This window comes from Triplophysa dalaica, chromosome 23 (genome assembly GCF_015846415.1).
Source record: "Triplophysa dalaica isolate WHDGS20190420 chromosome 23, ASM1584641v1, whole genome shotgun sequence".
NCBI classification, from domain to species: Eukaryota; Metazoa; Chordata; class Actinopteri; order Cypriniformes; family Nemacheilidae; genus Triplophysa; species Triplophysa dalaica.
In genome coordinates this window covers 1,245,439-1,258,008 of record NC_079564.1, presented here as the reverse complement: position 1 = coordinate 1,258,008, position 12,570 = coordinate 1,245,439, and the positions used below count along the sequence as shown (strand labels likewise).

General features: G+C 39.0%; 1 protein-coding gene and 1 long non-coding RNA gene across 14 annotated transcripts in view; one reads left to right on the top strand and one right to left on the bottom strand.

Moving 5' to 3' along the window:
- Nucleotides 1-12,570, bottom strand: part of LOC130413431 (uncharacterized) — a 58,463-nt gene that overhangs the window by 23,144 nt on the left and 22,749 nt on the right. The window lies entirely within an intron of this gene.
- atp8a2 (ATPase phospholipid transporting 8A2) overlaps nucleotides 1-12,570 on the top strand; it is a 49,139-nt gene that overhangs the window by 17,254 nt on the left and 19,315 nt on the right. For all 13 annotated transcript variants that reach the window (XM_056738640.1, XM_056738639.1, XM_056738647.1 and 10 more), the window contains 14 exons: nucleotides 238-406; nucleotides 536-663; nucleotides 746-823; nucleotides 902-990; nucleotides 1,121-1,165; nucleotides 1,266-1,341; nucleotides 2,043-2,148; nucleotides 2,292-2,374; nucleotides 2,467-2,516; nucleotides 2,625-2,694; nucleotides 3,297-3,381; nucleotides 3,462-3,601; nucleotides 5,491-5,629; nucleotides 6,114-6,178. In XM_056738640.1, coding sequence (XP_056594618.1) covers nucleotides 238-406; nucleotides 536-663; nucleotides 746-823; nucleotides 902-990; nucleotides 1,121-1,165; nucleotides 1,266-1,341; nucleotides 2,043-2,148; nucleotides 2,292-2,374; nucleotides 2,467-2,516; nucleotides 2,625-2,694; nucleotides 3,297-3,381; nucleotides 3,462-3,601; nucleotides 5,491-5,629; nucleotides 6,114-6,178 — 1,323 coding nt within the window. The remainder of the gene's footprint in view (nucleotides 1-237; nucleotides 407-535; nucleotides 664-745; nucleotides 824-901; nucleotides 991-1,120; nucleotides 1,166-1,265; nucleotides 1,342-2,042; nucleotides 2,149-2,291; nucleotides 2,375-2,466; nucleotides 2,517-2,624; nucleotides 2,695-3,296; nucleotides 3,382-3,461; nucleotides 3,602-5,490; nucleotides 5,630-6,113; nucleotides 6,179-12,570) is intronic.

The following is a 12,570-nucleotide window of genomic DNA, read 5'->3' as shown; positions in this document are numbered from 1 at the left end:
TAGGAACTCTTAGACAGGTGGACCTCATAGACTCCCATTATATGAACCAGAGAGGGCTCCAGATTTACCAAACAATCTTCTTTATGAATCTACTCGAGAAAAAATGTCACCTCCATCTCAGATGGCCTGAGGATGAGTAAATAAACTGCAAATTTGAGTTTTTGGCTGAACTATCCGTTTAAAGCACTTTTGTTTTGTCAAGCTTGTGTGCATTTATGTTTTGTTATTGTTCTGCAGAATTCCACTAAAGCACCCCTGAAACGCTCAAATGTTGAGCGGGTGACAAATATGCAGATTTTAGTGTTGTTCTGCATTCTTCTGGTCATGGCCCTGGTCAGCTCCATCGGGGCCGCCATATGGAACAAACAACATACGGTTAAGACCTGTTGGTACCTTTCCCGTGAAGGTGAAAAACACACGGACACAAACAACAACCTCTACTTTGCCATTTCACCCCTTGTAGATATGCATTTTTACTTATTATGTGTTGAAAAGCTTGCATAAATTAGCATTTTCTGTGTGTGTGTGTGTATAGGTGACACCTCCTTGAACTTCTGGTACAATCTGCTGACTTTCATCATCCTCTATAACAACCTGATTCCCATAAGTCTACTGGTCACACTGGAAGTGGTCAAATTCACTCAGGCTCTCTTTATTAACTGGGTAAGTCTGATGCTAAATGTGTGCTTGTAAGGTCATGTATAGTGAATAATGAGTGCTTTATATTATCCTTGTGTATTTGCAGGACGTTGAGATGTATTACTCTGAGACAGACACGCCCGCCATGGCACGAACGTCCAATCTGAATGAAGAGCTCGGCCAAGTGAGCGGAAGCTCCGCCCGTTTACTTTTGCAAATGGTTTATCCTTGATGCCAACTGACTTTCTTGTTTTTTCCTCAGGTAAAATATCTGTTTTCTGACAAGACGGGGACTCTCACCTGCAACATCATGCACTTTAAGAAGTGCACGGTAGCTGGGATCACATACGGGTAATTACAGCGTTCGATAAACTTGCATTATCTTAGCGCATCAAATCGTTATTGTTCTATTAGCGCCTATTGATCTGTAGCTTTGTGTTTGTATTTGTGTTTGGCCACTGATCTATAATTCCGTCTCCAGGCATTTCCCAGATCTGGAGTGTGATCGATCCACGGAGGACTTCAGGTCAGATTCAGCTGATTCTATCCACGTGCTGTAACGTGCCCAGAGCTGCACAGGTCTAAGTAGATAATCCATCTGTTATATCTCTTTCTCTCCTCTTCAGTCACCTTCCATCTACAAGTCACAACTCCACCGAGTTTGATGATCCTGCACTTATCCAGAACATCGAGAGGAACCATGTAAGTGTTATATTGTGTATTTCAGATGGCCCTATTTTCAATGCGCATGGTCTAAAGTGCACAGCGCAGGTGTTCCAATCTACTTTTGCAAGTTTAACGACGGGAAAAATATTCAGCACGCCCGGGCGCATGGTCTAAACGTGTTGTCCTGAATCTCTTATTGAGAAACGCGTGTTTTTTGGGCCAAACATGCAGTTATCTAATCAGAGTCTCATCTCCCATTCAAAAGAGGAGAAACTTCTCCAGAAAGGAAAATCTTTATGTCCACAATAATAATATTTTACATTTTAATCCATTTATTTGTAATATTTGATATTATTGTGTGCTGCGCGTCCCTCTGTGTGTAATAAGCAGAATGTACGAGCGCTGTGCACATGCCTATGGGCGCATATTCCTCATGCGCTCTTTAAAAACAAACAAAATATTGCGCCATGGACTTCAGACCAGGTGTGGACCAGATTTTCAGTTCTTCAAAATACCAACGGGCCAACAATGCGCCTGAAAACACCCCTTTTGTAGACCAGCATGCCCACATGGGCGCACAAATGCATTTGCTATTTAAACAACGCAGCGCAGGATGGGAAAATGAGAACTGCGCCGGGCTGAAACCAGCAAAAACACTTGCGATGAGCCGCAATGCACCAGGTGTACGATATGGGCCTCTGTGTGTAATGTGTTCATAGACTTTTCTTTCTTTGTAGCCCACCTCACCACAGATTTGTGAGTTTTTGACCACGTTGGCAGTTTGTCATACGGTTGTTCCTGAGAGAGATGGAGACCAAATTATCTACCAGGCTTCCTCACCAGGTATCATACGTTACAGCCATTTTTAGCATGTGGTTATGATTAACTAGCTATTTATTCATAGTATCGTGTTACTGTTTTGATTACTTAAACTGATTCCTGTAAACAGTATGACATTAGAATGATAACGTTGAGATATTTTTCAGATGAAGGAGCTCTGGTGAAAGGTGCCAAAGGTCTGGGCTTTGTTTTTACTAACAGAACACCCGATTCGGTGATCATAGATGCGGTAAGCGTGAGATTCACATCATTAACAATCGACCAAAGATGTCTTTCAACTGTAATTCTTTCATCTTCACATTTCGTCTGTTTATTTCTCAGAGAGGGAAAGAGCAGTCTTATGAACTGCTTAATGTACTAGAATTTTCTAGGTAGGTATCAGCTGTCCACTCACACAATATCACATAAATCACAAATGTCATATCTTTCATATAGCTCCAAAGACCTTCTACAGGTTAACGTGTGTTTGTCCTTTACAGCAATCGCAAAAGGATGTCAGTGATTGTGAGAACACCAACAGGCAAACTGCGTCTTTATTGCAAGGGAGCAGTGAGTATTTTATATCAGGGGTCTTCAAACTTTACGATGTGAGAGACCCCCAAGTATGATGAATCTTTAGTGAAGACCCCCTTCCTAAGTATACATGTATAAATCTGACCAGAAAATGTTTTATTTGTATTATTTATTACATCTTTGTAAAGACTACTTTACAAACCCCAGTGAGTGGGAAACACTCGCTAGAAAAATAATCAAAAACGATTTTAGAGAGTATGCATGTAGGAGGAAAGAAGACATAAGCACTTAGAAATAGATGTGAACACTTCTAAATAAAACAGCAAAAACAAACATGATTATCGTTAACACAGTATCGTGATGATACTACTACTTTGATAATATCATAAATGATCTAGCACTCTTTGAAAAAAATGCCTCAAGAGCCACAATGGTTACAAACTGTTTCTCTGCCTCCCATATCTTGAGTATTAGCTAAAATTAACTTAAAAAAATCTCTATATAAATCAATAGATATTGCAATAATATCCTTACTGTGAATTCTTTTGGCAACAATAATCATGTAGTAAAAGTCTGAAATTGTGCCAGCCCTACATGCCAGTGTTGATAGTTTGATAGATGTCATGTGTGCATTATAGGATAATGTAATCTTCGAGCGTCTGAATGAGGCGTCGCAGTTTAAGGACCTAACCATAGTCCACCTGGAGCAGTTTGCTACGGAAGGTAAAGTTCTTCAAAATTGTTGTCTTAGCTGTATTTGACCAATCCACATCCTGTTTGAACTTTTGTTTTGTTTCGTGCAGGGTTACGGACTCTCTGTTTTGCGTATGTTGACCTGACGGAGGCAGCGTACCAGGAATGGCTGAAGGAGTATAATAGAGTTAGCACGGTGATAAAGGACAGAGCTCAGAAACTGGAGGACTGCTATGAACTCATAGAAAAGGTACTTGATATACTTCAAGAGCGTCACTAGAGAATAGTATTTTATTTGTTTGAGGGTCGGATAGGGATTGTTTAAAAAGCACTTTAGACAGCAGGAGTCTAGACAATATAGTCCACATTTCAATATTCTGGCCATTGAGCACTTATTTTCTTTAACACACGGTTTAGATCTGAAAACAGACAGCTTGGAAGGATCTAAAGTAAAGCCAACCGTAAAACCGAAACTTGATTATTTGGACATTTTTCATTGGCTTCATGGATTTATTCCCAATGGCTCCAGCTGCAATGCTCTTACTGGACAAAAGGGGGCACTGTAGCATTACTGCACTTCCTGCAAACGATGGTTCGCTATTATATGTGTGTTTTTTAGGGCTCTGGCCCAGATAAGTAGGACGAGGAGGGGTTGGAACACCACAGCGGAGATAATTACCTTCACCAGTCTGCCAAGACCCTCATAAAACCAGAGTCAACAACACTGTTGTGTTACCTCCACACACACACACAGAAATAGTCCAAAACTCCCTAAATATTTCCCCGCGTGCACATGCTCACACCGGGGTTTGGGAAATAATCGGAGAGGGTGGGGAAGTGAAACGCGGTGCAAGATGTGACACAGAAGAAAGTATGTGTGAAAGATGGTTAATGTTTCAGGATGTCACTTTATCTGTGTGTAGTTACCGAATCGATCTGTATGCTTTTATGTTTTTAATGGACCGTGCTGAAGCAAAAGTCTCAGCTTCTGTTCCCTGTGTTTTGAATTTAGAAGTGTAAAATCCATTTTACTATACACACTGGATGAAAAGTGAGAGGTGCAGAACATATCCAAGGAAGGTGTGCTGTTGCTTGATTAGGAATGTAATCCAGCTACTTAAATATCAAAAGTTCAATAGTTTTCCTAATCATGGAAATTCTTTCATCAATTACAAACCCTCATATTATTCTAAACCTGCGTGACTTGTTTTGCTCGACACATTATTTGAAATTTTGAAGAATGTTGGTAACCAAAGAACACCGGCCCCTATTGACTTTCATTGTTTGGACACACAACCACACGCATATCTCGAAATATCATCTTTTGTGTTCTATAGAAAAAAGATTTCGAACTACATGAGGGTGAATAAACGATGACAGAATTTTATTTCCGCGTGAACTATCCCTTTCAGACTTTAAGGCCCCTATCATACAGCCGACGCAACGTGTTTTTGCTGGTTTCAGCCTGACGCAGTTCTCATTTTCCCGTCCTGCGCTGCATTGTTTAAAGATGTGTTTTCAGGCGCATTGTTGGCACGATGCTATTTTGAGGAACTGAAAATGGACTGCGCCATAGACCAACTCAAACCTCCTCTAAAGTCAACGGCGCAATATATTTTTGTTATTTATTGACCGTGTTAGTAGAAAATGCGCCTCTGGGCGGGTCCACCGTACGCTTTCACTTTATTTATTACCACAGCAGCACACAAACATTCCAAATATAAAAATAAATGGCGTACAATGTAAAAGGTGATTATTGTGGACATAAAGATGAAATTCTGACTTGTCCTGTAGATGTGTTTCCTCTCTGGAGAAGCGTCCAGTCCCGGTGTAAATAGGGAAACGGCCATGGCGCGAGCGCAACTGGCTCTTTAAGGGAATGAGAGATGACGCTCTGATTGGTTTACTGCGAGTTACGCCCAAAAAACACCCAATACTCATTAAGAGAATCGGGACGACCCGTTGAGACCATGCGCCTAGCGGGAGTGGAAAATCAAGATTGTGAAAGAAGGGCCCTCAGCCCTTAAATGTGCATATGCAAAAAAAATGATTGTTAAAAAAACACTAAAATCTTAAATATTGACCATCATATGTGATTTGAAATGTGTTTTGTTACATTTTTTCTTATTTTACACACAGAACCTGCTGTTGCTGGGGGCCACTGCTATAGAAGACCGTCTGCAAGCAGGAGTTCCAGAAACCATAGCCACACTCATGAGGGCCGACATCAAGATCTGGGTCCTGACCGGAGACAAGCAGGAGACTGCTATTAACATTGGTATGTGTGTGTGATGTGTGTTTGTGTGTGTGCATATAAACTTATGCAAACATGCATGAATATATTAAAACTGAGGCGTGTTATTTCTGCTCCACTAGTTGTGATTTCCCAGACCTACTACATTTACATTTCTGCATTAGTTGCGCTTAAACATAAGTGTTCCCTTAAACGACATACTTTTCACTGTAGCACTAGAAAACCCATCCACAGTACTTTAAAGACCTGGCCAGAAAGTACAGTAAGACAAACACAAAATCAAACAACCACTGATAGTAAACTCGGAAGGACATACGGATAGGCAGTCAGGCGGGCAGCTCGAAATAAAGTAGGTGGGAGTTGAGATAAAGCAGTGGCCAGCAGCGCAGACCCAGCAGACAGGGATTAGTGGGTAATGACAGATCTACAAAGAGGTTAAGTTGTTGTTGGGGCGTGTATGTGTGGCTTTGTGTAACACTTCTACTGTAACTCTCTTTATATGTTTCAGGTTACTCCTGTAGGCTGATCTCACATGGCATGTCGCTCGTCATTGTCAACGAAGATACCCTGGATGTGAGTATATATTGTGCAGATTGATGTGTGTGTGTGTGTTTCTAGGGGACGTTGGGTGGGGTCAGGTGAGAAAAGTGTGTCTTTGTTCATGTACAGGTGAAGGTAATTAAAGTGTCTGGTGTCATCATTGAGAACATGATGAAAGTGGTTATGGATCATATAGACACACACATACAGCAGAAGACACACGTTATGACTTCAAAGCAGAAGAGCAGCATGAAAAACACACACGTACAATAGGCTGTAACACTATATTGCAATATTTTTACTTTTTGACAACATTCGATACAGACCTGTAAAGTCCAGATGTTGTTTAACCACAATGGCAATATGAATATTTCTGATATGAACACTGAGTATATTAACCAGCGCATACACACATCTCTCGCGCTTTCACATAATTGCGGTAGATCATCTTTCTCTCTTTACTTCACACACACACAACGTTAACCTGGAAGGTTAATAACTTTCAGGGAGAGATAGTCATACTCGGAAGCTTGTAGGTCTCTCAAGAACAATCCACCAGACAGCAGAGCATCACACATACATACACAGAGACTGAGCAGAACGCCGGTAAAGAAATCTCCTGGGAAGAAACGAGACTTAAGGAAACGTCTGGAAAAAGAGGAATAATCTTGTTTATAATGAAACATGATAATGCTTTTAAAATGCAGTTTGGAAATTTTGGCTCACGTTGTTTTCAGTTCTTCTGTTTGCTAAATGAAATCAATATGTTTCTAGTGTTAGATAGAGGCTTTTAAAGAGACAGTACTTGATAAAGCAATAATACAGCTGTGTTATAAATATGCTTCAATATAATACTGCAGAGCAAAAATTTTAATGACACACATTATCAATAAAACATTGTATTATGAGGCACCATGGTTTTGCTAGACAGTCTGTGACATCAACACAAAAGCTTGTGATTGGCCTGTGAGTTTTTGGCTGAGCAAATTAAACCACATTTTTATTATTTTATCTTTGTGCTTTAAAATCAAACATTAAATACAAATTCTTTTTGTTTGTATAACATTTATGTGTGGTATGTATATTTATATGTTTACATATAAATACACAAACATTTAATTTATATTTAAATATAATTGACATCATGTATAAATATATACAGTATGTAAATGCATTATAAAAATACACAACACACAACGCATATTATATAGATATTAAAAGAGCATATATAAACACAAACCTTGTATAAATATATACAGTATGTAAATGCATTATAAAAATACACAACACACAACGCATATTATATAGATATTAAAAGAGCATATATAAACACAAACCTTAATTTTGGAATCAGTCACTATTAATGGATTTGACAGCACAAATGCATTTATTTTTCCATATAAATCCCTTGATCTCAATATCAGTCCCAACATACATGTTAATTTTTTTTTCATTTGAAACGTTTGATCATAAATACATTAAAGTGTTCTGTGACTGTAAATCGCAGCCCGTTAAAGAGTATCAATAGTACTCCAATTGTCTGTCCACATTATGGTTATGTAAAGAATGTTAAATGTCTTTTTATTCGCACGTTTTACAGATAGTTAAAAGATTAGCAAAAGATTGACGTTTTAAAGAGATGGGCGGCACTGTTAAATCTCTAAAGCGTTCTCTTATCTTACAGTGCACTTTAAATAACCCAGGAGACCCCAGACGCAACTGGGGTGAGCGTAGTGTCATAGTTTGTGTGTTGCATTATTGTGTTGAAGATGCAAAGGGATGTGTAGGAGAGACCCAACATATCACAGTCGTCCTTCATGATTTCCTCCTCTCTCTCTCTCAAACCACAAGTACATCATTGTGAATCATCAACATGTTGACCGTGTGATTGGTTGATTTTCGCTCCTGTCATACAACACCTCTGTCTGTCAACAGCTCCCAAATTTACAGGAAGAGAGTGTGCATTGGAAAGCATGTGTGTGTGCGTTGAGTGAGGAGTAACACGATCTCCTTTTGGCGATTCATCTCGTCAAAACAAATTCTGCCAGCAAAGCCTCCTGGGTAAACACGATGGCTTTTGACTCAAATCCTGTGACAAGTTCCATCTGTCACTGTGCTATGACAAAAACACACACACACACACACACACACACACAATCTCATTCAGACAGCTGGTGTCCTTGTAAGACATGCATACTTGTTCTAGGCCAAACGTTCAAGTTTCTTTCTCTCGCTCCTTCAATGGTCCACATATATTCACTCGTACTTTCCCAGACACACACACACAGACACACACAGACACACACACACTCTGAGGTTTCTGATCTGTCTGATAGGCTCAGTTCCATGTACCATCAATCTCAGCAGCGATCCCTTTTCTGTCACACTGCCTGCATTACACGACTTAAACAAACATTCTCACCATCTCTTCATTAATCATACACACATGCACAGAACTCTGCTTCTCTTCTTGTTTTCTCTATGTAACGCAAATACAAAACGCCGCCCATTTTTACAGTTCATAGCACGGGCTAGACGACCTACAGTGATGAACTTTTAAGGTATGCTTGTGTTTGTTTATAGCTATTGGAGAATTGCTTGCACGATGGACTAAATTCTTTTAAACCTTATTCATTTAAACGTTAATGTAGACGTGACTAACAGTTTATGCGTTCAATATAAGTACACTAGAGATGACTAGATACAGTCTCTACAGTGGAAAAAATTACTTTCTTACTTGTCTTGTTTTCCAGATCAAATGTCTAAAAATTCTTGATTCAGATGCATTTTCTCGATGAGCAAAACGACCCAAGAAAATAAGTCTTGTTTTTATATCAAAAATGTGACCCTGGCTCACAAAACCAGACTTAAGTGGTTAACCAGAACATTTTTAGTAATCGCCAAAAAAACAAGATATGGGTAAAAATACAGATTTTTCTTTAATGCAAAAAATCATTAGGATGTTCAGTAAATATCATGTTCCAATAATATATTTTATACATGTCCTACTGTTAATGTATAAAAACATTATTTTGTGAGTGGATGGCCTGTAACAGTGCCTCAGATTAACAACTTCAAAGGCCATTTTCTCAATATTTTGCTTTTTTTTGCACTCTCAGATTCCAGTTTTGTAAACACTTGTTGTTCCACCAGAAAGTGTCCTATCCTTACAAACCATATACAATTTGGAAGCCTATTTGTTTAAAAATGGACCCTTAAGACTGGTTTTGTCCTCCAGGTTAACAAATATGAAATTTCTGTGGATTTGCACTTAAAACAAGAAAAATAATCTGGGGTAAGAAAAATTTAGTGACTAAGAAAAAGGTAAACTTTAATTCAAGATATTTTTTCTTACTCCATTGGTAGATTTTGTTGCTTGTCCTCTAAGCAAATATTCACTGAAATATCATAAAACAAGACTTATTTTGGTCGTTTTGATCATTGAGAAAATGCATCTTGATTCAAGAATTTGTTTACAATTGTACTTGGAAACAAGACAAAAAAAATTCTGGAAAAAAATCGCCTACCCTGCCTGTGTGTGTGTGATTTCTGTATGAATGGAGAATGTGATCTGTGATATGTCACACCAAAGGGGCTATTCTCCTCTACTCTACTCTAAGTATAAATGTGATAAGATCCCTTTCGCAGGAACCTGAGAACACAACAAAGCCGCAGTGTGTATGTGTTTGTGTGTGCAGTATTTTGTATATCTGCTTGTTTGTGAGAACATGCACTTTATTCAGTTCCCAGCTTAAACATGTACGGAAAATAACATTTTCATCAAATATCATTTTGAATCTCATCAACACTGAAATCTCAACACTGAAGTTTTAAGGTTGATGAACCAATTGGACATTTCGATTAACCTTTTTATATCTTTTATATATATTTATAGCTCATTTCTGTATTAGGACTAGAGTACCATTGAGTGTAATATATAAGAGTATCTAGTGACAGAAATGCAATATAATATACATTGCATTAACAAAATTTATGTCTTCAGAGTTGTAAAAAGTCCTTGCATGGTGAAGCGCTTTTATAACCTTAGAATGAGCAAAAATCTTAGTTCTGTGTCAACCGGCGTAGTGCTGCGATAGGGAGGGGTGAAGTGAGCCGTTGGTTGCAATTCACAACCTCACCACTACGTGCCGCTAAAATCTCCACATTGCTCTGTTAACATTACCATAAACTGGGGGGCTCTGTGAAATCCGTAGTAAAGAATGAATAGTATGTGAGATAAATGTCTCATATGTCACGGTTGTGTGTGAGGCAGAACCCAAACACAGACAGGTGAATGTAACAAGAGACATTTATTTAAATAAAACAAAACCCACGATGAGGCAAAACAGAGACTCGTACTCACAAACAGAAATTTTCCACGAGGGGAACAAAACAAAACAAGATAGCTAATAAACAATAAGTCCAAAACACGAAATCCACATACAGAACTCACAGGGAGGAAACACATTCAATACGTGAAACAGGAACAGGGTAATCCAAATAACATCCGAAAGGTAACGCGGGGCAAGACTAGAAAGACAATACAATGAACCGACGAGGTGTGAGGGGAAACAGAGGAACTAAATAGGGACATGATAACGAGGTGAGATTGGAGATGTACGGAGAAGGGCAGGTGACAAGACTAAACACTAATGCGAAATCTGGTGGAAAGAAGAAGGAACTGGTGAGGGAGATAAGACACTAATGGGACACTAACGGAGAAACAAGGGGGAGGAGCTAAACGAAAAACAGGAGGACACGCGGCGAATGATCAAAACATACCGCCACGTGTCTCCACATAAAACAAAACATACACACAAGACAAGGTACTGTAACAACCCTGTCCCCAAGGCACGAAAAAAGCAGTTTGTGATGTTTCTCACTCGATTGTATTCTGTTTTTAAAACAGGCTGAGTAACTCGCATGCAAACAACAAAAATATGCAGCAAGAGTTTTAATGAAACAATTTTACTCCATGGTAGTGCAGTGCATATCACTTCTCCAAATTATAAATATTCCCTCACCTAAGATTGACAAGTTAATCGTTTTAACCTCTGACCAAGGAGGTTTATAATGCCTAAAGATAGCTATTTGTTACCATTACGAGGACACCATTTCAATGATGGAGTCTTTGCATGCGAGTTATAAATAAAAACACACTATAAACAAAAGTCCATTTCATGTTATTAAGGATCCCTCAAAATTGGTCACTGGCGTAAAATAAATTATACTACAATTTAAATAGCTCAGCACAGACAGATGCATGTTTAGTTATAGTTTCTTATAAACACAGTTTTGTAAATTTCCCTGTATAAAAATAAATTGCATTCCTGAAGTATTGGCAAGCCTGCGGTCAATGAAACGAATGGCTTCAGTTTGCTTTGAAGTGAAGTGAACTGTGTCTGTGGTTGACTGGTAGATTAAACTGTGGTGACACTTGCCGATTTCCATGGACACGGCACGACATTTGACCGGCAGTCTTTCAGCTTATTAGCACTTCTGTGTTGAATCCTCAGGATGTTTACTGCGACGTGAAGCTAATTGCTAACACACACACACAAAGCCACACCCACTGAAGTACACATCACTTAAGAACTCATTAATGTGGTCATTTAATTGTTAAATAAACACACAGTCCCGTCCGTCCTGGAGAAAGTTTAATAAACTCACACCGTGGAGAGAAACACATTGACACTTCCTGTCTAAAGTTCATAAGTAACTACTAAATCAAACCAGCCGCAAGTGTTTAACAGAGAGAGAGCGCGAGCTGTCTTTAATAATAAACTGAAAGTAAGCTGGGAAATGTAGTCGGTAATAAATTACCAGAAGCCGTTTTTAAAGGTCTGCGTATATACACACACAAACGCACTGTCACTAGATGATATTTCTTTCCTTGAATTGGTTTTTCTTTCCCTCTTGTTTTCCCGGGAAAGGCAAACAGGAATCTCTAAATGAAAAGATAAACACACACACAAAACGTGTCCGGATGAGCTGAGCAGAGGAGATGAGCTCTAGTTACTCAGCCATGCTGTTGGCTGATCTCAGCTCAGTTTGTTTATACAGATCTGTTATCACACAGATTTAAATCAAGATATTGATATATCGAAAGTGAATTTATCCTGTGTGATACACAAATGCTGACTCCAACATCTGCGGCTGTTTGCATGTGTGCGTGTGTGGCCGCACCTTGTTGCGTGCTGTGTCGTCCACATGGTTCTTATTAAAGAACGAAGGATGTTTGTTTTTTCTATTAGTGATTCTCTTCCCATTATCAAGATCTCAATCAAAAACTGCCTGGAACCACGATTCAATAAACACACACGCACGTATTTCATGTTGACATTTTATCTCCACATGTCTCATGCATGCTCAGGCATTCACGCATACACACACACACGTACAGGTTTATCTGCTTATCTTCAGTG